The following is a 25747-nucleotide window of genomic DNA, read 5'->3' on the forward strand; positions in this document are numbered from 1 at the left end:
CTAGTTTTTACATTTACTGACAAATTTCCAATATTGTTCATAGCTGGATTCTGTAACTAAAGTTTTCTACACACCAAATTATTGGAATCACATCAAGGCAACTGGAAAATAACACTTAGCTGGTGATAATTTTGGCACAGTAGTATTACCCTCTTCAACCAGATTTGCAGATATCCAGTAACTCCTCTGGCACTCCAAGATACAGGCTTTGCATCTCCCACCCAATCCCAACCTGCCAATTCTAAATGCAAATTTAAGATGTTGCCTGTTACAGGTACTTTCATCTGTCCTACAAATACCTCTAACAGAAATCAGATATTGAAATTACATCCAATACTGATATGGACATTGAAACAGACAAAATGGAAAGATACCTTCTGGGAAGATTCATGTAAACATTTATGATTTTTCTACCTTATTTTGGCATATAGATGCAGAGCATGGCAACCATTTGAAGAACATTTTTTATTTTAGATCTCACAAGCTACTGTACATGGACAAGCTCACAATGCAGGTGTGGTTAGAACTGTTCCCTGCAATACTGAAGATAGAAAAAAAAACAAAACAAGTTTTCTTCAAATGTTACTCCTAAATTTGTACCTCAAAACTTCATTATATTCCTGATGGCATGCTGAAGATTTTTCCAGTTTGCAGAAGAATCAAACTGTGTAAAGTATGTGTAAAGTACGCTGTGTTTCAGCATGAACTGTTTGTCTTGCTACCCCTAAGAGTAAGCAAGAGAAACTTAATGTGAAAGCCTGACAACTTTCCACCTTGTTAGCAACAACTCCCTCTGTCAAGAATTACATCAGAATTTGCATACTTACATCTAGTGAATCTTCATTGACCAGGATGAGAGACATACTCTGAGAAATGAGTCTGCAAGAGTACCCTGCAAGAGGGGAAAAAAGAGACAATAAAACACAAGGAGTTACTTTTTGGAAGTCTAAGGTTCAAGTTCAATGTTAAGATAAGCATCTATAGGTCAAGTGACAATTTCTTTTTTGAGCAGTTACTCCTATCTGGCAGACTGCTGTAAACTTTGGTGTATAGGACACTCCAATATGACAGATTTATTGGAAACACGGGCTGCATTCTATCTGCATTTTCAAATACACCACTTGAGATGTTTTAATTAAACAAAACACTGTATGAACTGGATGCTGTAAATATAGCCTAAAGATCTACATAATTTTTAAAAAAATTTTTAAGTCTACAAGATGGCAGGTTTGCCTTCAGCACATTACAAGAACAGATCCAAATACACAGTTGCATCTATGTCAGATGACTGGAAGTGCACACATGTTTTCAGCTGATGCTACTCAGCCCACACAAAACTTACATAAGCATTTTTTACTCCTGAGTGTTCAGTGTGGTAGGTTCTGAGCTCCTTCATCAAGAAGTACAGATCAGTCACACTCACAGAGCCCCTACCAAGTCCTATAGACACAAGGTAATTGGACTACATTATTCTTGAACAAGTGTGGGACTTGGACATGAAAGAATGAGAGCACCCAGAAGACAATTCTGTTCATTTCCCAGCACACCAAAATTCAAAACAAAAACTCTCAAGACAGAAGAAAATCTCTTATTTTTATAAAAGTTGAATCATTTACAAAATAAACAGGTTAATTCTGCTCATATTAACAGCAAGAGACAAATGCCAACTTGCAGAGTGACCCCACTACATTATCCTAAAAGCTCATGCAAGTTCACTTGGGATTGGCATAGTGATGTCAGCTTCATAAAATAGCAGAGAATGAATTTATTTGAAGCACACATCTTTTATTGCTCATCTAAGTTACATGGGAAAAGGAAATTCAATACAAGTATTTTTTATTTCTATTTTTTTAACAGAAATGAATTACAGCAGTTTAAAAAATTGCTATCAAATAAAATGGGGTCTTGGGATGTCTCTTACTTTTGTTAAATGGAGACTGGAGGGTATTGCAGTATAAGAGTAATGTCCCAGTAAAGAACCACTGCAAGGCTGACAGATTCAAAAGCTGAACACCACAGTCACCACAAAAAGATGAAGTGCCTCTTTCCATATCTTACAACAGCAAGAGAACAACTGAGGCATGAAATCATCTGTGGGATTCTTGATTCCTTAGAAAGGCCATACTGGGTCATCAATTGCAATGCAAATCATTTCCTCAGGCTACAGAGTTTTTATAATTGGGCTAGTTTTGTAGGTATAATCCAGGGTTACCATGTCTGCATGTGTGACTTCTGTAAAGAAAGTAAATCCCTCTCCTTCCTTTGAGGAAGACATGCTTGTATCATAGCCAGGCACTCTCAGGCAGCAGGTCTGATTACCTGCAGAAATTCAGTTTCTCCTCCATTTTCACAGCTGTGAGGACTATGAATATCAAGTGCAACCTTATTAAGACATGTTAACATGCCTAGGTTTAATTTCTGCTTCAGAGAGCAATACAGTTCAACACTGAACTCACACCTGTTGGGAAAAGGATAAAATATATTCTAATGATGTGCAGCCTACAACACGAAAGCTTTGCAGACAGCCTCTGATTCTGCCTGTGATCAAATCTTGGATGGTAGTAGAAAACCTCCAACAGTTACAGGAAAAACACTGACTTTTTTCTCAAGTCAGTTTGCCATTTTTAAAAGTTAGTTTCAGGCTAAAAAGTGCTTCCTTATTTTTATTGAGAAAAAGAGAATATTACAAATTTAAGTACTTCCCTCTATACCAGGGTTGTTCTTTCCCTAGGCTAAAGCAGTCTTGTGCAGTAGGCTGTTACAAATTCAGCATAACGAATTCAAAAGGATTTTCTAGTAGCATTTGATTAGAACAGCAGCTGCAATAGTGACCTGTAATTTCTAAACCACTGCTCACTGCTTCACTTTACCTCTTCCAAAATGAGCAAGATGCCATTCTAGAATTTAAGCCGGAAGAAAAAAAAATACTGCAGAAAACAGTTGCTCTGCTGTGCATCTTGGAAATCAGGGACTTAGAACAACTTATCCTGCAACTGAAGCTATTTTGCATCTTACCATCACATTAAACAGAAAGATCAAGATTGGAATAGGAGAATGTAAGTCAACCCTAACAAGAGTTTATAGAGGATGTACAATTTCAGGACTAAGATGATGTTAAAATCTAGCAAAGTAGCTGGCAACTTTAGGAGTCCAAGTAGTAACTTTAAAGTATTACTAGAAATGTCTAAAGTTTTATAATGGTTTTGTAATAGTTATTACTGGCAATACTAACACGGTAAGCAAAAAATGCACTCTAAGATAAGTATTTTTGTCAATGCTTCTGAGTAAAATAAGATCAACTGCTGGTTCAAAGCCAGGTATAAAATGTCAACCCACACCTGTAAGTTGATATCTAGCTCTTTAATTTAAAAGTCCGACTAAAAGTCCAAGAAGCAGATGAATCAGGTACTTCTGGGACTTACTTTCCTTTAAGTGTCCTGGGAGAAAGATTACTTGAACCAGAGTTCAAGATCATAGCCCACAGGCACATTCATACTGCAGGCATACAGAATCCAGCATCTGAGGAAAGAATGATTATCCTCTGTGTTTAGAGGGGGCACAAATGCCCTGTTCAAGCTATGCACAGTAATACAGGCAAGTGTGCTGGCATGGCTTATCTCCTGAACTGAAACAAAGCACAGCTCACCAAGAAGTGCTCTTATCTCTGAGCTGGAAAGATAGGGGTCTGATGGATGTACTGTTAGATGGGTAGGATGCCTGCATCCAGAGAGTTATAGCCAATGGTTCCACACTCACATGAAAACCAGTAATGAGCAGTGGCCCTCAGGCCAGTCCTGAGACTGGTCCTTTGCTATCTACACCAGGGACAGACAGGGATTAAGTACACCCTCAGCAAGCCTTGAGAAAACAGGAAGCTGAATGGTGCACCTAAATAACACTGGAGTGAAGTGATGCCACCCAGAGGAACTTAGATCTGTTTGAGGAGTAACCCTGCGAGAATCTAATCAAGTTCCACAGGGCCAAGTGCAAGGTCCTGCACCTGTACTGCAACAACCACAAATATCCATCAGGACAGACTAGGGGATGAATAGACTGAAAGCAGCCCTACTGAGAAGCACCTAAGTGATGAAAAGTTCAATGTGAGACGCTGTCTGTCATATCCAGCCCTGGGGCCCCCAGCACAAGACAGATGTGAACCTGTTACAGTGAGTACAGAAGAGGGCTCCAGAAGCAATCAGAGGGCTGAACATCTCTCCTCTGAGAACAGGCTGAGAGTTGGGGCTCTTTAACTGGGAGAAAAGAATGTTCTGGAGAGACCTTTCAATATACAAGGGGGAATTACAACAAAGACTGAGAAAGACTTTTTACCAAGGCCTGTAGTGGCAGGTCAAGGGCCAGTCATTTCAAACTGGAAGAAGGTAGGTTTAGACTGGACATAAGGAAGACATTTATTATGATGGGGGGCAGCAAGACTGGAACAGGTCACCCACAGAAGCTATGGATGCTCCATCCCTGGAAGTGTTCAAGGCCAGGTTGGATGGAGCTTTAAGCAACCTGATTATGAAACATGTCCCTGTCAGGAAGGGAGCAGGAGGACTGTATCTTCAAAAGGTCCTTTTCAACCTCAAACCCAAACAAACCTAAGGCAGTGCTTGCAGGCAGCTATCAATGCACACCCTAGGTAAGGGCATTCAGCTCAACTATAGGGATTGATTCATGGTTCAGGGAGGGACACACTTGAGTTAACACTATTCCAGAAACCCATTCTCAGAAAACAAATCTCTTCCTAGAGAAGTTACTGGCTGGAAATAGAGCATTTCTGTTGTTCTGCTAAGCACAAGGATGATGGCAAATAGAAATCTATTATGGGTGAGTTTGTCTCACTGAAAGGCAAAGATAACCCAGAGTCTGCAGACTGATGAAAAGGATGAAGCTGCAAGAACACAGCTAAGCCTTCTATAGTTGTTTGCAGGTCATGCTTAAAGATGCTTCTGTACCTGGAAGTCCCATTTCAAGAGCTAGAGTTCAAATGACTGATCAGTATTAAAGCTGTTCATGAACACTCTTCCTCACTTGTAGAACTACTCACTAGCACCTGTCTGAGTGAAAGGCATACAGCCACCCACAGAAGGTCAAACATTACTCCACGGAGAAGTTAAAAATGCAATCCAGAGACAAAGACATACGCAAGTTCTGAAAACCAAAGAATCAAGAGGAAGCTGGAAGAACAAAGTACTCCAGCTCCTTGACAGAGCTGCCAAGAGCTGAAATATCCCTCAATACACATGCACCTCCATACAGCAAGCAAGAGTCAATAAGTCTAACCTCCAAACACAATGAGAAACTGAAAACACTTTTTACTCCCCAGATAGCATATTTATACCTGAAACATATAGTGCACACGTGGATTGGGTTTTAAATTGAAGATTTATTACAGTTTTATTGGATTACACACAAAAACTGGAAGAGTGCCACACGTTTATACTTTCAAGCCAACTTGAACATGAAGCTAATTAAGTTAGAGTTTTACTACTGACCTGTACCTTAAACTAAGGGATAATTTAGAAGTTTTAAGTGAGATTATTATTCTTCTCAAGTTGCTATAATAAAAGAAACAACAAACCAACTGTTTTAGAGAAAGCTGGAAGTTGGTCTCTTTCACAGTCTTCAGAATAAGCTTATTTACTGGTGTTGAAGTAGCTGCTGTTGGTTAATAGATCAACTTATTTCAGGTACTTACATCAAAATGTGTAGCTACATTTTTTTAACTAGTCAAAAGATGCTGTTTCCCTTATGAAGTTATCTACTGCACACAAAAATTCTAGTCAGTCAAGCAGATTGCATAATGAAACTTTGCTGAGTCAACCAAAACAGTAAAAAAGTTTAAAAAAAACACAAAACAAACCAGACCAAAACAAAAGCGCAAATGCCCAAAACTTTCCTGAAAATAATTTAAGTTCATTTACAGAGCATCACTGATAGAGATTCTTGAAAGAGTTTGAGAAAGCAACCTATGTTGTTAAAGTTCCTTTTAACCTACACCTGTACATCTAAACAGACTAATCTGCAAATCTAAATGCAGTTGTGGAACCCTAGCAGCATATGTTGCCCTCTGCTAAAGGAGCTATTTATTCAGTCTTTTTGAGCTTATATTGACTTTAAGACTCCCTAATTACATGAATAATGCGACCAATTTTACATTTAGGACTGCACAAAGACAGGTCTGGGTGTATTTCAGGCTAGTCCTGGGAAAACCTAAAATGCTCTTTAACTGAACTTACTTAGGTGAGATGTCAGATCACAAGAGTGCAACTCCATCTCTTCCCCTCTCTGGGCAGACTTATGAGTGATAGGGAGAAAAATGACGAAAAAGAACACAAGAGCGTCATGGCATTCTGTTGCCAAAGATGGGACATTTGGGAGGTGTGGCATGACAGGGGGTGTGCCTACATCAGGATATGTCCCTTTACCAAGTCTTTACTGCATACTAATAGATGTGCTGTAAGGGGACAGCAGGGTCAGTTATTTAAGCTTAAATAATCCACCTACATTCACAGACACGGTTTGGAAGATGCTGTAAACTATACATGCTTTGCATTATCGTATTTCCCATTGTATCCCAAATTTGATTCAAAGGAGTCAGTAAGAAAAGAAAAAAAAAGCTATAAAACAGTTTCTGAAACATTAGTCTGGTAGACTTCTGTTACCATCAGAAAGCAGAGTTACATATATTCATTCAATTAGAACTGCATTTAAGCAAGAGCAGATGGGTCCCTTCTGCCTCAAAACAATAATAATAATAATAATAATAATAATAATAATAATAAAAAGAATATAGCCTGGCACACATAGTGAAGACAAGACTTCACTACAAAATCCCTTCTCTGACGCTATGCCCTGCTACCAAGGAACCATTCTATAAGCAGCAGGCCCAATTCTATTTAGAAGCACACTCAGCACATCTTACATGTGACTTGCTACATACCAGACAAATTCAGAGTAACCAGAATGATGGATACCTATATTGAGAGCTGTTTCCTGTTTGTCACCTGTCAGAATCCATATCTTAATTTCTGCTTTTATTAGTGTGGCTATTGTTTCTGGAACACCTGCTTGCAGGCGGTCTTCAATGGCTGTAGCTCCAAGAAGCAGCAAATCCTGGAGGAAAAAAAAAAAGAAAACAAACCCTCAAAATTCTTTTAACATAAATCTTTGTTTGGAGCATATTCAAAAAAGGAATTAAGACAACATGTTGCATCTCACTGCTAATATTGCACTTTGACAAGCAATATACACCACAATAAGTTTGTAGCGTGGCTATTCTACTTCCTCTGCATACAACTCACATTTCAAGAGGTACAGAATGGAACGGAATGTTTTTGATCAGAAAGATGGCAACATTTCAAGAATAATTGATTGAAGCTATAAAAGTCCAAAGTTAGCCTATAGATGAACATATATACTAGACCATTTACTAATCACCATAGCAACATGATGAGTAGTCAGTTTATATATTTAAGCTCACAAACCAAAAATTTTTTGGCATCACATAATTTAAACTAATTTCTGCCTATAAAATGTACATACAGACTGGATACAATCACTCAAAGCAAAAATTATTGCAGCTATTTATGGATCTAATCATTACATTTGTGTAATACAAGTGGTATGAACATTAATCAATCCAAGTATCTCTAATCAACATACAGATGTCTGCCAGAAATACATGTCTCATACAGTGCATTTAGTACTACAGAGTCAGCTGTATTCTCAGGCAATTCTATAACAATTGCTTGAGGAGATTTGGCTACATTACAAAAAAGAGAGGCAAAAAAATAGACAAGCAAAAAAAATACCTAAGAAATATACCTTGTCAAAAGGTACAGGCCACTCAGATTTTACTTCTAAAAGCATTTTAATGATTCCTTACATATGCAAAGATGACCAAGTTAAAACAAATAGAAATAAGTTTAGGTATACTGTATCATTTCAGAAATTGCACAGAAAAAGGTGGCATACTCTATTTTTTGCAGGGACTAAAATTATTCAACAGAAATGAAAACAAATGAACAGAAGGAGTACAAGTTGCTGTTGTTCAGCTTGGGAATGACGAGGCTTCAGTGTGATCTTACCATGACCTTTCTATATAAAATGTAGGCTTACAGGAAAATTTAATAAAGAGTGTTTACCAAGGCCAGCAGTGGCAGACAAGGGGTGATGGTTTTAAACTGACAGAGGGCATATTTAGTCCAGGCATAAAGAAGTGACTTGTTTATGATGGGAGTGGTGTGACACTGGAACAGGTTTGCCCACAGAAGTAGTGGACCCACTCCTGGAAGTGCTCCAGGCCAGGCTGGGTTGAGATTTGAGTATTGTGATCTAGTGAAAGGCATCCCCATCTATGGTTGGGAGGCAGGGGTACAAGGATATGATCTTGAAAGGCCCCTTCCAACCCAAACCTTTCCATGATTCCATGGAGAGGGCATTAAAAGCAGCTCCCACTTGTATGAATCTAAGCACACCTAAAGAGCAGAAGGGCAAATGGCTATCCATACAGGGCATAAGCTGACATTAGTTCCAGGCCTTGACAGAGCTTCATTTTTGCTGTGAGAGATCCAGCTGGCAAAGGCGGCAGAACTGACTCATGCAAGTCATCAAGCCTTGGTACTCCACAGCCTCTCAATGACTCATCAGCTCTGTCGGTGCTAGCAAAATTTGAAGGTTACAAACATAATCCAAGTGCGCAATGAAGATGGTCTTTTTAACCCAAAATCACTTGTCAAGAAGTTACACATGACAGCAGAGGGATCAGCATGGCTGACCTACCTGAGCAGGAGAGCTACCATTGCACCTACTGAAGTTTATGAATGCCAGTTTATCTCTAAGGCCTCCTTCCTGGCATGACCAGCAAGCAAACATTAACAGGAAGGCATACAGTGGATAGTTCCTAACTCCAATTCTACAACCCACTCATGGGTTCCCTTTTTTCTTAAACAAGATTCTAAACTGTGAAAAAGGCAGAAAGTAGATGACCAAAAATGACCTAAAGCTTGAAAACACATTTTCAAGTACAGCAAAAGCCATGTTCATTTTTTATCTTGGTGAAAACAGAAGAGTATGAGAGCAGAGTGAAAGAAGCAGAAAGGAGCTACCCAAACCTACAGAACCAAGGATGAGATAACCACACTGTTACTGACACACGATAAACACAAAAGACCATTTCAGGCATTACTTGGAAATGTAATAAATTACCCAATCTTTAGCTCTTACTGAAAGAGTTCCTGGAGCTTTTCTCTTACCCACGAAAGTTAGCTCCTATCCTAGTCTCAATGTCTTTGTGGATGCCCCATCCCTGGCCTGGAAGTATTCAAGGCCGGGTTGGATGGAGCTCTGGAAACCTGGCCAAGTGAAAGGTGTCCCTGGCCACAGCAGGAGGATTGGAACTCATTTTTATGGTCCCTTCCAAACCAGGCCATTCTATAATTCTACAATTTGCCCCAACTAATTTAAATAAACAGCAGTGCTCCAGAACCAAAGCAGTATTTTAATATAAATTTTAAAACATATTGAAGTTCAAAACTTGTTTTAAAGAAACCACTAAATAAAATTAATACCTGGGGCAAGAGGGAAGAGCATGAACCTGTGCAGGTGAGGAGTGCAACTACCAGCACTTGTGAAAGCAGCAAGACCAGCAAGGCTGAGAGAAACACTGGCCTCTAGCGTTGGCATTTTAACATTTTTCACTGTAGGATTAGCGTTTCAAATAGGTTCTGATACCTACTTTCCCCTTCTAAAATTAAGAGCTCTGCAATTTGCATGGAGAGCAGGTTTTCAGCCTTTTTTTAGCCCGTGTCCCTAAAGGTTTTGGTGAGCCCTACAGTGTGCCTACAACAGCCATCAAAAAGCTTGAACTTGACTGCTGTATGAAAAGGAACACATCTCTTTGTACACTAGTACACTTGGTGCAACAACAATTTACATATATTATCTTTGTCAAGTTACAACAACCTCACACAAAACAGGAAGATTTAAAAAATGTGAGAAAAGGGGTTTTAAGTAGAAATTTTTTTATCTGTAAATTCATCTCAGATTTACAGATTAAGACTGTGGATTGAACAGGTTACCATCTAAGAACACCTTTCCAGTTTCTCATCTATGAAATTAACTGTTTATTTCATTGTATAAAACCCAAATTCCACTGGACAATACACATGTAAGGGAATCTGCATCTGATCATCAAGAAAGTATGTTTCACCTTCTCAATGATCTCATAGCACTCCTCCAGTTTCTGAGTTCTATCTTTCAGAACGGTACTGGATTCATTGTAGACATTCAGCCACTCTCTGTAAGACTTCTCTGACAGATCAGCATAAGCAATGCACAACGTCCTCAGACCTGTAAAACAGAAGACAGCCATTATCCACAGTAAAATTACATTGAATATCATCAATTCATTCAAACATAACGAATGCTAAATTCTAACCCTCAAGCTGGAACAACAAAAGCTTCTAACACACACTGTTAAACTCTGGATTCCACATAATCTCCCTGTAGATTTTTTTAAGCAACTGGATTTCCACAAATGTAAACCACGAATCTGGTTCATTTTGGCTACTAATGTTGGTGCAGATCAAGAGAGCATTGGACAAAAACTTTTTGCTAAGTATGAAAGCAACCTTGCCTTTCATGTACATTTAAAAACATTATATTAAAGAACGACTACATACTGTGATTGGAGATATTACTTAGTCAAATATCCTCCACAGCCTGTGCTTCCTTTTAGCAAGACTGTTCTCCTTCAGTGTACCAATGTAACTCACACAAACAATGGGAGCTGTACACACACAATTTAATGAAGAGGGTCCACGAAGTACGAAAACCAATTTATTAGACCACTGGCAAAAATTAACATAGAGAAGTAATGATTTCTTTTTCTGTCACAAATCAATCAAAAAGGAGTGTGTGCCATAAAATACAAAAGTTCCAGTACTGAGAATTTTTGGGAGTCTGCAAAAACATAATTTTTTTAAAAGCTGACTGGTATTTTCAGATTTTGGAAGAAAAACACTGGTTCGTGGTTTTACTACAACTCAGGTCTCCTATGTTATCACAGAAGAAGGAACAAAGTCAGCTTCCCAGTGAACAGAGGTGTTACATCAAAGGCCTCACAGACCATTTCAGATCATCATTGATGTCTGAGTCTACCAGGCTTCCCAGCACATTGAGGTTATCACTCTGCTTCATAAAAAGATGCTGGTATCCAACTTCTACCCTGGTAAAAACAACTCCAACTCCAATGTAATTGAGTTATTCTGGGCAATACAACTCATGCCCTTTCCCTTCATTGTGGACAGACAGAACACTGTCTTTTCCTTCCCAATTCCACTTCCCTACTGCAATCACACAGAAGTCGGACAAAAACCTCCTTACAGCTGAAGTCAACCTACAGTTGTTAATTTGCTGATAACACACTCCATATCTTAACTTATCTTCACAATCATCTTAGTTGACACCTCAGAGCTTAGACAACGCAAAACATGCTGCAAATAATTTCATGAACTGAATTTTCATGGCATGCTGTTTCTCTTACCTTCTGTTGCGAAGTATTCAAGATGGCACAGTGTTTGTTCCATATACTGGGAATCTTTTGAAAGCCTCTCAAAAATTACATTATCCTATTAAAACCAAATTCATTACAACAGAGTAAGTCTACATATGAAGTTGCCATTTGTGTATTTACAAGCTCAAGAGAAGCAACCTGAATGGACTTGCTAATATCAAAAACAAAACTGTATTTACAATATATTTGGGGTTTACAGACTGATTTGAGTAATCTGGATTGTGCTCAGTGGCAGAGATACTGCATCCACAACAAACAGTGGAGAGAGAAGCACGCTCTGCCCTCCTCCCCTCTTTCTATAAAGAGGTCCCCATTACTGGGCAGTACAGAACACTTCTCTATAAATTACCAAGCCAATATATTGACTTTCAGACAACACAAATGTCTGATCTTATTCAGTGTATATATAGCAGTCCCATGCAGTAGACTTCCCTGCAATCCTTTCCAGAAAAGATTCCTATTGATGTTTGAAAAAAAAAGGCAGAAACACAGATCATGTTCTACCACAACATTCTCTCAGAAATAACCTTCTTCCTGCAGCAGCTTTCTTTATCAATAAATTAAAGGACAATTGAAAAGCCCCTATTAACAGCTGAACTCAAAATATAGCATCACCCACATATCTAGAGTCTCTGGATTTTATTTATAACTACCAGAACAAGTTCTAAAAACACATGTAATACAGAAACCCTACCCAGACATCTGCTTTTAAGTAAGCAGACCTACATCTAGAGCCAATTAGAGACAGGCATACAAACCTAATCATTATGGAAGCAACAGGACAGAGGATGACTACCAGAAGGTGGAAGAGTTAATGCAGAATAGGCAGTTAACTTACAGCTACTTGAGTGGCAGATGCAGCACATTAGTACATCTAGCTCTGTTCATATGGAAAACAGCAAGAATTTGTACCACAACCTCTCCTGCTCTCCATCCCTTTCAGTGCCACACTCCAAAGAATGGTGCGAACTCAGGCACAGCATGAACAAGCAAGTTTCAAGTCTGTGTGGTCCTATTAGGCATAGGACTGTGAACTACCACACAATGGCAGCAGGCTTCATTCGCTTCCACCACACCAGAATGAAGCCAGCACATCTTTATCAAATCAGGGGAGGTAAACGGAAGCAACAGAGCAGTGAACACTGACCTATATGTCATGACAAATTCAAGCAAACAAGATCATCACAGAGGTCAGATGGAGTTTTTTCCCTGTTGCAAAAAGCCGGCTCCATAGTTTTCCACTGAAATTAGAACCACCCTCCAGCTGTGGACAATGCTAGTTTTGGAGCCTTTGTACTGGGCTAAGTTATTGCTCTTGTCAGTGAAGACAGAAGCACAACATGGTGCAAGTCATGATGACAAATAACAGCAGGTGCAGAGATGCAAGAAAGCCAGATCAAGAGCCAACCACTTGAGAACAAATTTCAGTGTTATAAATTCAGACAACAGCATTTACTCCAGCTCCTGAACTTCTGCTGCACAGCTGGTGAAGCCCTGGCTTTGCAGTAAGGGGACTGCTCCCATTAGTTTCAGGATTTCAACTGGGCAGTAGAAAGCCTAGCAATCTTCCAGCCTGCAAAAGGAGTCAGAGCAGGAATGACAGCTCTCTTAAATCACTTGGCCCTAAACAGAAAGCCAACAGGTATTATGTATGAGACATGAAATGTCAGCATCAGGCACAGCTGTTGAAACAATAACTGGCAGTGTTCTCCATTAGGCAGCATAATTACTTACAGCCCCTTTGCAGTAGAGACGTAGCTGTCCTGACGGAGTTCGAACAATCACTGACATTCTCTTCCTGTTGCTATTGAAATAAAAATATTTGCTTTCATTAGTTAAAGTGGTAAAGACTAATTCCTGTTCTAGCCAGAGGATTTTCTCAGATGTGTTTTGTGCATCTGAGATTAAATGGGATATAGCAGCAGTAACTTAAGATCCCACAACCCTTGACCACAAGGAGATAGACTAAATTGCCTATTTCCAGCTTCAGCCCTATGTCTCCCATTGGCAAAACACTCCAGACTTACACCCATATGCGAGCAAAAATTTGAAAAAGAGCAAGATAGTATAAAATCATCTTGAAAGAAGGGGAGTCACATTTATTCTCATTATTCTGTGGCAATTCTTCCTTATTCCTCAAGCAATATTGCTTTGGGGACTCTAGAAATGGAATCATTAAGGCTGATTAGATCTTCAGTATAGGCATAGCTGACATTGAAACAACCATCCACGTACAAGAGCAGTTATTTAACTTACTAACTTAAAAGAAAGCAGAAATATCATAGAAAATAATCATGGTATAGATGAGTTCTTGGCCTCTATCAATTCTTTTTATTGGTCTAATCAGACCCACATAGTTGGAACTACGTAGAGAGAAGTCAGACCCCCTGAGCAAGGGCAGGACAGTCAAGTTTGGCATATATCTTAAAAAAAAAAAAAAAAAGCAGACAGTAGCATATGGTACACCAATATTTAAGAAAGCAAGGCAGTCAAGGCTAATTTGTTTTTTAGAAATTTTGATGTTTTACTTATCAATCTCTCCTTCAAAAGAGCCACTGGGAAAAACCCACAACTTCCAAGAGGCAAATGCAAACAAATAAACTCTCATCAAGGGAGCCCTAAGAACGTGTGATTTCATACAAATCTTTTCCTTAGCAAAAGGACCAACCTGGAAGCATCCTCCTTATTCATTATGTTTTTGCCAATGTGTACAAACAAAGTGTAGAACAATCTTCCTTCTCCTCTTGAGGTTGCTTTGAGAAATGTAGTCACTTTTCACAGCTCAAGAACCATGTGTACTAAAGTAAGCTCTTGGCACATATCATCAGACAAAACAAATCCTTTCTGAGGCTTTCTGAAGAGGGGTTGGAAGGACAGCAGTTACCTGTGCTCAGAATTTCTGCAACATCCTAATGACACTGGGAAACTTCTGTGTGCTTTTCAAAAACTAATTACAGAACTCCCTCAGTGGTTAGGAGGGAAGGTGCTACACAGAGGAGAACTAAGACAGCTTTTTTTCTGCTGCATGCAAGCTGCAGCTACTCCTGTCTACAGACACCAGGGGCCTGGTCAACTTGTCACAAACCCTCCAAGAGTCTTCCAGGGCCTTTTCAGATACTTCCCACAAGTAGCTTAAATAGCTACATTCTGACTGGAAAGAGGGAAGTACTCAGGAATAATCTTCAAAGCAAGTCAGGACACAAGAAAAGCCACCTACCCAAATCATCCCTACCTTTAGTTTTACATAGTCCTTTAGAGCACAACCAGCCAAGTCAAAGACAGCAGAGAACAAGAGTTGAAGGTTTTAATCCCCAGCAAGGGAAAAGAAAAAACAACAGCAACAGGAAAAAAAAGAATACTGACTAGCACCATCCAAACTGACATAACTTTATTAACTGACAAAGAGAAAGCACCTTGTTATTTCCAGTCACTTAGGGGATTCAACAAAGCTTCTTTCTACCCAAGCAATGCCCATCCTAATGAGTCTGACAAATTAGGAGTGTTTGCAATGTTTATATTTTCACAGCTGGCATGGCTCTTAAGAAGAGGCACTTCCAGGTGCAGTTTCCATCTACTCAAAGCGTAATTTGCAGAAGCACTACAGAAGTGCAATCTCAAAGTACATTCTTGAAGTAGACCAGGGACAAATCAGGATTTCTGAGAGTCACAGCAAGATGCTTCCAGGCCACCAACTTCTCAATATGAACAGAGCTGCAGTAGCAGGAAAAAGTTTAATGATGGCATGCCAACAGCCACCAGTTCATAACTCATTCATAGTACATCAGAAAAGTAGGAAGAGATAGGACAAAAAATTAAGGAAGTTCTGCTTTTCTACTGTATCAGCTGTAACATTTTATTCTAAGTAATGTTTTTTCATAAGAAGAGTTTTCCTATTACCCTGAATTTCACATATTAGGGGAAAACTTACCTGGAAAACTCCAGCACATTAAGAATTTCAAAGGTTTTCTCTTTCCCCAGCTACAAAAGAAAACAAAAGAAAGAGTGTACTATTTTAAGTACAATCTACATTATATTCTTACATATGCAAACACCCGAGCTGAGCTCAGGTGCCTTTGTCACCCGTCCCAGTGTAAATAAATGTGGCAATGGCTCCCTCTGCTGGTTAAAGGATGCAGAGCCCTATTTCATGAACTTGATTCAACATCCCGTATTGGAGCATCCTTCATTCACTGCTGCTACACCATTACAAGGAGTTAGTGTCCTTTTTGATCAGGCGTGCTCTGGAAAAGCTGCATATTTACTTCTCAACAGCCATCCATTAAAAGACGTATTACAGGCTGTAGGCATTTTTCCAAGTTAAAATAAGCACGCCCCAGGTTTAGTATTACAATGACCTTTGACTGACCTCTGTTAGTATTTCTTTTATTTTAATTCCCAAAAATATTAATTATATTTTTCACGGCCAAAAAAAGATTAACTGGGGAGAAATTCCTGTAATCACCAGCAACTCTCTGCTGGGGCTGAGCAGGAACAACCCAAAGCAGGAGAAAGATTTTAAAATACTGTCATTCCTATTGTATAATGCACAGAGGGAGCAGTAGGAGTTAGAGTCATAGAACTCCAGTGGCATTTGTAGCATGCAGTTAAATAAAGTGCAGCAGTAAAATCTAACTGCAGTATAGAATTGTCCGAGGCACCTATCAATTCAGCAACAGCCCCAAGATTAGAAGGCACCTCCAAACCACTTTCTACATGCTGCCACTAATGTAGGCAATCAGGAGAGACTGAAATCTCTGGGAATGACAGCTTTTATTGCTGGCTATAAATTAACAATGCCCTCACCTTGGCATTATGAGTATACAATTGGCTGCTCCTGCAGAGGAGAGAAGCATTTAGGTGCCTCTAGATGACACTACTCATCCTAAGCTCTTCCCCTTCAACTAAGAAGCAATTTGAGAATTTCTAAAAAGTTTGTGACAAGTCCTGGAAGATATGTTTCAAGTGCTTAGCTTGGCAGCATACCAAGAAATTTGAAAGGGAACATACCTGAGGGGAAGGACAAAAAAGATTCATTATTCTTAATAAGCACCCTACTAGCTGCAGCTGTATAAATCTGGAGCCACTTTAGCTTAGACTGCAACTTGAGTCTGAATGTGGCCCCATGAGTCTGAGGCTGCCTGTGCCAACTGCAATCCAGTAACTACGCACCCCTGTGTACACAGCTTGTCAAGCAGATACATCTTCTATTGCAGATCTTACTCAGAACAAAAAAAATGAAACTTTTAGAAGAACAGCATTAAACATAACAGCCAGAAAGCCTCCCAGACACATTAATTTCTTTCTAATGTGAGTGCTCCCATCTATGCTTCCTGGACAAAGGAAGTATTTTTCAGGCACAGCTGCTGTCATTTCCCATGTAAGGTTGCAACTTCCTATTGCCCGCGCCACATAGAGAGGCAAAGGGCTTTGCATCTTAAACTAGATTAAGACAATTTTTCTCAGTGTACATAAGCCTTTTGCATGTAGGATCCTAAAGGCCCTCAAAAAGGGCCCTCACAGGGACTAGAGAAAACACCAGTACGCTCTGCAAGAGCTTGGCAGTCCATGCCGTGCACATCCACCACTTACCGCATCAATGATAACAGAGTGGGGAGTCCGTCCTGTGAAGACATAACCAAGTTTTTTTGCTCCTTTCACTAACGCTCCTTCATCTGCCAAAACAAAACAAAAAAAGCTTGAACATAACTTGGGATGTTAAAGAGGCCTCCAAAACCCATACTTCAATATGGTAGATTGCCAAAACAGAATCCCCTTTCCTGTGAACTCCCATCCATAGGGATGGTAAGAGCAGTTCTGCACACCCTTTTCCTAAAAACATTCAACACTTTAGTCCTACAAAGGCCATGCAATATCAACTACACAACCCTAGTACTTAATCTGTGTAAGATATCCTGTAACTACTGAAGCATTGAACTTTTGTGGAGGTGTCATACTTTTCCACATGAAAAAGGTGAAATACCTGTTCTGAAAGCAAGATCAAAGCTCTGTTGTTTTAAATTCACACAGTATGTGTTTGATCCATTTTCTTCTGGGAAGGCACTAAGTTCAGGGTACTATAGAAATACAGCACTGTTTTCCAGAGACTCAACTGGGCAGTGTTATTAAGAGCTCAAATAACAGAGCTGCAATCAGAGCCAACACCTGTGCCTCCCATAGATAATTACAGAGCCTCCTTAAGGAGCAAGCATCATTAAGCACAACCATGATATAGGTGGATTTAGTGCCTCATTCAACCCTCATATCTCTACAGCTCCCTTAGTCTCCTCACTGCTCATCACGTTGACCAGAACTTCCTTATATGAGCTCTTTATCCTACTTTTCAGACACCCTATTAAGAGATAAATAAGAAATGAGGCTGCTTCATCACTCAGTACACCACTACAGCAATTCTAGAAATATCTTCACTAACAGAGATAAATTTAAGGGAGAGCAACATTCCCCAATCTGGCTCCACCTAGCTCTGTCTGTGCTAACTGAAAGGAATAAAAAATGGGTGAAGGGCAGGCCTGAATATTGCCAAGACTCTGAAAGTTTTGGTTGTATTGTGTCATGTTATCAGCACTTGATAGCTTCCTATCTTACTGTAAGCAGATACTAGATCAAGAAAGACAGTTTGTAGTCAGGCCAATAAAGTAACTGCTCATGCAGAAACAAATCTGTTGCTTCCTACACACTCACATCTTTTACTTTCCCCCTTGCAGAAAGAGTACACGGTCTCATGAGCACAGAAGGGATCCTAAGCCCAGCCTATCTCTAAAGAAACATCATCGTTTTGTAGGAAGCATTCATAAACAGTGTGTACTGATACAGAATATGCCAGAACTACTGCTAGCATCATGGGGGACATTTTGTTTTCAAAATCAATGAGTTTCAAAATGACCTAGAGGTTTATGGACCTTCCTTCCATCTACTTCCACTCCTTCAACTGATCCCCTTCCCTCCCAAAAAAGAAAACAACAACCAACCTGGAGAGGAGGCCTGGTAGATTATTGTATTTCCTTGTCTCTCAGGAACAACAGTGTGACACACGGCCAGCAGCGTGAGGAACTCCTGTATGTGCACGGCTGTGGGCTAGACAGGACACCAGGAGAGGGAGGTTCAGCACTGCATACAGACTGAGGAACCTGCTCACTAAACTGAGATGATCTCTTAGGTACCACAGACAAAAAACCCCAAAACATATTCTGCTCTCTATTTATAGCAGTTGTTTTGACCTCAGAACATCAAGACCACACAGTTTAGGGCCAGCAATGATGAACTAGAGAGCTATTGATAAAGACCTCATTCAAGCTGCAGAGAGCTGAGAAGCTGAGCATTCCATCACCTCCCAGCCATAAAAGCAGTAATGCACCCCAAGCTTCATATAGGCAAAGACACTTGCCACAAGATGATGACAATCTACCAACAGGAAATATTACTAATGGCAGCTTCCAACAGATGGACAGCAACCACACCAGAATTAAACTTGCTGCAACTGCACCTTTAGTGATGAACATCCAGAGCCAAGAGCAACTGAACAGCCAGTAGAAGGCAATATCACATGTCCTTCTAAAGGAATACAGCATCCAGTCAAGCATAAAATTAATCTATGGTCCCTACACATTCTGCATCAAGAGAACATACAACATAAACCACTATTTCCAAGTGCTTAAACAGACACCAGGTCTGCAACTCAGCAAAGTCTGCACTTAAATCATAGGCCTCTGATCAGCCAACCGTGGCAACTGCAACCTTTAGTGATGTGAAATTAAGTCCCTCATCCCATTCTTCCCTCCTTTCCATCCCTGCCTCTGGCACAGGATTTATAGTCTCACAGCACTCAGGAAGAGCACAGCAGCCATTTGCCCAGTGACTCAGACATGAACTTAGTATTTCTGCCTTTGCAGAATGCCCTACTTGACTTTGCAAACTCTCAAAGAATTTTTGCATATAAACATATCATCTAGGTCCCAAAGCATTCATTAGCACAGCATATGCATTGGCAATATGAAGGTTTAATTAGTGTTATGTAAAATATCACTGGGGCAATGTGTGTAAACAAAGTGAGCATTTCAGAAAGTAACGTCATAAAAAGACTGAAAATCCAAGCCCTACACCCTTAGCCCTATATTCAAAGCACCTAATGTACTTTGTATGAATGTTTTCAAAGTAACTGTTTCACACAGGACCTTTACCTTTGCATACTGAAACTTCCAAATTGTATGGTCACATGCTACTAAAATAACCAGAGTTGTTGACATGGGGTGCAGAGGCTGTGCTCATGAAAACATATATTTAGACACTACTATCTGAGTAAGTCCACAGCAAATACAGTGAAGAGGTAATGGCTGTTCCATCATTTGCAGTCAAAGTAATGAAAGTTTTATCTCCACGTCAAAAGGCACAGCCTGCCAGATTCCCATTTCAGCATCTGTTGCTGCAGACCTTTGATGTCTTACACTTTTATCACCTAGCCCCTTAACAAGCTTTCATAGTATGTGTTCTATCAGCTGGAAACAACCTGTCTCCAGTAATGACACAGATTTTAATCCTTCTAAGTATGTATTTATGTTTTCAAGCCAACAACATAATTTGCTGCTGGTATTTTCACAGCTCACAATGTATTACAGGGCAATCTTCCAATTCTGTTTCAACAGATCACCAGAGGCCCAGCTTATCACAACAGCTCCTCCACACAGCTGCCATTTGTTTCCTTTCTGTATTGTTCCAGCACTGACAATATTTATTGCACAGACATGAATCAGGGTAGGGCATTCAAATACCTGCTTTGGACCTGAGAACAGAAAAGCTATTAATGATCTCTGTGGCAACATATCCCTTCCAATGTGCTGAGCTGAAATCCAGCACAGGACAGAAGTCCCACAACATAACCAATTCTGCTTGATTACTTATTTTCCTCTATCAAGTCTTAGACAGTATTATTACTGATGGTCTCCGAGAGACGTTTCTTGCCTGTTCATGTGTTAAGGTCAGCCTTATTTCTTCCCACCTCACTTTTTAGTTCTCTATTTATCTGCTGTTGGAAAAAAGTTTGCATATTTTAATCTCTTATTCAGCAGTCCACAGGTAGTTCTCCTTTTAAGTGCCTTCTTCCCTAATTTTTCTTCTAGTGTGCCAACAGCTCTGGGTGAAAGCCATTGCTTCTTCTTTTTTCCCCCCAAAAAATCCATGAAGACACTAGTGTACAAACATCTGTACAAGAAATATACTCCACTGGGTGAATTATTTTGTTTGCTGCCCTACCAGTTGAGAACCACGTACACATTGCAATGGTCTCCTACTTCTGGAAGTAGATTCTGGATTGTTATCTACAGAGCACTATCTTCAGGGAAAGCAAAGTTCAGATATCTAGTAGGCACAGCACTATCTATTGTCAAGCAAACCACTGGGCAGAAAGCAAGTTTTCATCCCTTCATGGTTCCTATATTTAAAGGAACAAAACACTGAGACAAGCCTCAGTCTTTTGGGGAGCTGCCCTGTGCAGAGCTTCCTATCTGCATGTGTCACACAAGCCCTTATCTGAACTTGTCACTCAGAAGAGAAAAGTATTTTTCTCAACTGCTAAAAGTCTGATAAAATTAGAAGAAATTTGCATGTGAAGTTAAAGATATCTTTCATCTTTCCTTTAGTTGCGGTAGTATCAGATCAGTGCCTTCATTCATAGTATTTCCAGGTAAGCAGGACTGCTAGTTTTTTGTGCAAATGGCCTAGAAATGGCCAGTGGCATACCAAAGCACAGTTTAACAACCTGAACTTACTACTTTGCATGTAAGTGGCACATTCTGCCAAGAAAAACCGTGAAAATGCTTAGGTACTTAATTACCAAGGAGAATTACGACTCAACATCTTAAAAATATATGAACTTCCTACCATTTAGTTCACTAAAGCATCTGGAGAACAGTGTGATGATCCTGCCATGCTGAGCACCTCCAGAACAGTGAAGCTGGCAGGACTGGAGGAGACCAAAATACTTCAGGCACAGACTGAGAGAAGACATTTAACCAGCTTTTGAACAATCAACTGAATTAAATTCAAGTGTATCTTGCCCAAAACCAATGAGATATGACCTATAATTAAAGACACTGCCTTGTACTTGAACAAAAGTACAGAAGTCCCACGCACAACAAGAACAAAAGCAGAGAAGAGAAAAATGTATCTCACCAAGCTCTAGCAATTTAATTGTGCAGCATAAAATTATGTGTTTGGACAGTTTTCCAGCAGTCTGAACTAAAGCCTCCCATAGGCTTTCATCACCTGAATATGTTTTTTCCCCTACTGTATTTCAAATCTCAGTTTTTCATCCCAGTTAGCCGTGATATGTTTTTCTGGTTCTGCTTTCCTATGGAATTAACAATCAGCTGATGATAGCTGTCATTTCAACAAAGCTTGATGGGATAATAGCCTCAGTTCCCACACACTACCCAAGAATAAGCAGACGTGTTGGTGAGCCCTAAACAAATACTTTCAGTGTGGAAAAGGCTCAGTGTGAGCACAACAGTTGTCTGTTCTGCCTGGCCAGCTGCTAAAGTACTCATCACGGGTACTCACTGAACCAATTCATGCATCTGCAGCTACACCATGTTTGCTGCTTCTTGGCCAAGAGATAATTTGGGGGCCACAGAAGAAAGTTCATATGTAAATTGAAATTCACAGATGAGGTTCAGAGAAAATCCTGGGAGACACAGGAGTCTAGGATGAGAAGCAAGTCTGTTAGTTCCATCTTGACCTCCTTCCCTGCTTTCTTATCAACAGTGTAAAACATAACCCCACATCAAACAGTCTTGCATCTCTGTGCTGAGCTCATTAGCAGGACAGACGCAACTAGCAAGCACCAAGATAAAGACCACCTAGCATATTCACCAAACATTCCTTCCAGTCTTAGGAAAGTCTCTTATTAGACTAAGAGCTGATGCCATTTTCTCTACAGAAACAAGACAGCATCATACACTTGGTACAGCTGCACATTTCATCCAACAGAAACCAATATAAAGAAAAAGCACAGGCAGACAAAGCTTGGTACTTTCTCCCACATTAAAATAGCAGAGCAGCCAAGAGAAACCTCCTCAGGTTTTCAAAACAAGTTATTTTTCTCTAGAACAATTCCTACAGGGCAATAATTCTTTAACTGCAGCTCAAAAGTGGACTTGGCTATCAGTCAGCCCTTACACACCAGTGGCCCAGAAGAGCTATGAAATTTAGAGGTGATGCAGGATGCTAGAAATCTTCCTAGCAGATGGAAGACAGTCTCATGAGCACAAGTGCATAATTTTTTATTTTCAACCTGGAAAGAAAATTACTTGGCACTGAGACAGTTCTAAACTAACACTTATGACTGAACCGAAAAAGAGATTAAAATCTTCAAGAGCAGAGCAATGAACACTTAATGAGAGCTTGTAAGAGATCACACTTACACCTTCAGCTGCAGAAGGGCAAATGTTTAGAGGGAATTATTTGCCTGAGTACAGCACCATTTAACTGCACTAGGTAGCTTTTGCTAGAACACTCCAGTTTTTCACCACAGTCCACTAAACGAGTAGAAATTGATAAACATCTGCAAATAGCATCTGCAGCTACCTATCAACTGTAAAAATTAAGATAATATAGATTTTTAGATAGAAAGAAGCAGTTTATGCACCTCAGCAGCTGACCTAATGCAGAAAAGCCAGAAAGACCCTTCCCTCTACCACTACCCTGGAATTCAGCCCTTCCTCTCATCCACAGCCTGACAAATACACCCAAACATGCTCAGCAAACTGTCATAAGCAGTCCTTGCATTCTCATGTCTTGTGCTAAATCACCACTTGCCAGAGGGTGGCACCCATTCCTCCAGTACAGTGAGGCTCTGGAAAGTATCTTTGGCCAGTAATTTCCCCACTCATTGTCTGAGGGCTGAGTTCACACAATATGCTCAGCCCAACAGGCAGCTGCACAATGACATCAATATTTGTCTGTTTAAGTAACCAGCAAAAAGGCAACTGGAAAAGGGTTCAGCACAGAAGACTTCTGAGCTCTCTAGACTAAATGACACTTAAGGAAGATACCAAAATCCCTTATTTGCCTGCTACAACAGCATATACTTCTACTATACTCCAAAGCAGAAACTACCCAGAGAAGATCAAATATCTAGGTAGCCCTAAAATAAGAGGCCATCTCAAGGCTAGGTGAGAAATTCCATCTCACAGCTTATTTGAGATGCATCTCTTCTGCTGACTCTATTAAAATATACCAAAGCATTTTTCCCTATGCATACCTAAAGCAACAGCAGCCAGAAAGAGCTCCAAGACATTTTACCTGCAGTCTACACCAAAACCAGAATGAACACCTGGAGTCAGCAAGTGCCATAAGCCATAACTGTAACCATAAATGAACAAACAAGATACAAAGGAACAGGACATGCACAAATCTTGGCTGCAAGTCATGTCCAGTGGGAAATCTTTCCAGAGTACAAGAGTACAAAAGCCAGATAGGAAACCAGGGCACTGTCCTGAGTGGGTCACCTTGCTGGAGATTAGAGCACAGGAGCCACCTTTAGGCTCCATCACCCTGCAGAATACATAGTGCCACACCAAGTAATTATTCCCTTGTAGCATTCACACCATGCTGCAGTTCTGAAGTACTACACAGCAGGACAGAAAGCAAAGCTTTCCTGCACACGAACTTTATATTGCAAGTATAATTTAGGTGCTCATACTAAACTAAACCAGCCCAGTTGCAGAAGCTACACTAAGGAGAGCAATCAGCTGATTGAGTTTGTGCTTGCCTGTGCTCAGACCCCAGACTGTGAGACAGCCTGCAGAGAACAAGGGTCATGCTTTTTGGCAAGTGAATTAATTGTCTGGTGTCCAGTCAGACACTTCATAGCCACATGACTTCCAAATAAACAATGAACTGACACTGTAAAGACTAGGTCCCTTTAGGACTCAACAGCTAGGCTAAGACTACTAATCATTAAGGCTCATGTCAAACTTGAATTTGCAATTAATTCCCACCTCTTACATCCCTGACATAACTGGAATTCCAAACACTTGTAATACTTAAGGCTCATTCCAGAACCACCTTGTAATACTACAGAATACAGTTAAAAATGGTATAGATATTTCAACACTCCAAGTACTTTTTCTTTTAAAGAATTTTAATTTCTATCATAACTTGTTACAAAGCATTATCTTCCATATACCACAGAATATATGAAGCTGCTTTAGAGGTAGCTAGAATCTGTATCAATGCCATTGCCTCTTTAATTCAATTGTAAGACAAGTAGGCAGAAAGGCGTTGGAGGGAGCTATTTTGATTCCAATTTACCCCCTCTGTGCTTGCATGACACACTCACAGAGCAGACTTAATCACACAAATAGATTTGTTCAGCATTCAATTCCAGACAAGCCCAGAATAGGGCATTTAAGAGGCGTGATATTCAAAGAGCAGACTTACATGATCATTTTCAATGTTTTGCAGCAGTCTTGGGTCATCAAATTCACACGATTCACTGGTGGAAGGAGGTAGCTGGCTGCAGAGCAAAACAAGCATATTCAAACAAGTGGCAACATTGCCAATCTCAGTACTTCATCTAGTTTCTTGGGAAACAAATTTAAAAAGCAAAGTAAGACTCCAGTGTCCTTGAAAGCATTGTGAAAAGATCATATGAGTAATGCAGCAAGTGCTGAAAATGAACACCAGCAAGAAACTCAAAGTGGTTATGGTTGACAGTGTATTTCAGAAGATTCAATGCAGTTCCTGGGACAGATGTAGCAACAGCAGTTTTTAAGCATATTTATGATAAATGGATTTCAGGGTAGCTTGCTCATAAAATATATTGATGTTCAATATCCCTAAATTCCCTCCCTAGTCAGAGCAATCTGATTCAAGCTGACTCCTAGAGGATTTTAAGTCTCCAAGTGCGTACCTAGAAAAAACTTTCACAGAACTGAATAAAAAAGAAAGGTTCAAGGAAAGAAAACAGCAATTAAAGAAACAGCAACATATTGGAAAAAAAAAGGGATCTATAGAAATTACCTCTCAGCAGAAGAAACATATAATTTTATCACCTTCCTACAACATGATCATAAAAATGAGCTGGACCAGTGGAGAAGCCCAGCTTAGCTGACCACCAAGTGCTTTTCTAACAGCATTCAGTGTTCACCTGTT

The 25747-nt window shown here is 39.9% G+C and overlaps 1 protein-coding gene across 2 annotated transcripts in view; it reads right to left on the bottom strand.

The window, feature by feature from the left end:
• ATP8A2 (ATPase phospholipid transporting 8A2) overlaps positions 1–25747 on the bottom strand; it is a 278317-nt gene that overhangs the window by 218822 nt on the left and 33748 nt on the right. For both annotated transcript variants that reach the window (XM_009102837.4, XM_018908513.3), the window contains 9 exons: positions 25034–25109; positions 18568–18673; positions 17171–17253; positions 15510–15559; positions 13316–13385; positions 11552–11636; positions 10217–10356; positions 6981–7119; positions 828–892 (listed from right to left, as the gene is read on the bottom strand). In XM_009102837.4, the coding sequence (XP_009101085.3) occupies positions 828–892; positions 6981–7119; positions 10217–10356; positions 11552–11636; positions 13316–13385; positions 15510–15559; positions 17171–17253; positions 18568–18673; positions 25034–25109 (814 nt within the window). The remainder of the gene's footprint in view (positions 1–827; positions 893–6980; positions 7120–10216; positions 10357–11551; positions 11637–13315; positions 13386–15509; positions 15560–17170; positions 17254–18567; positions 18674–25033; positions 25110–25747) is intronic.

This window comes from Serinus canaria, chromosome 1 (assembly GCF_022539315.1).
Source record: "Serinus canaria isolate serCan28SL12 chromosome 1, serCan2020, whole genome shotgun sequence".
Taxonomy (NCBI): domain Eukaryota; kingdom Metazoa; phylum Chordata; class Aves; order Passeriformes; family Fringillidae; genus Serinus; species Serinus canaria.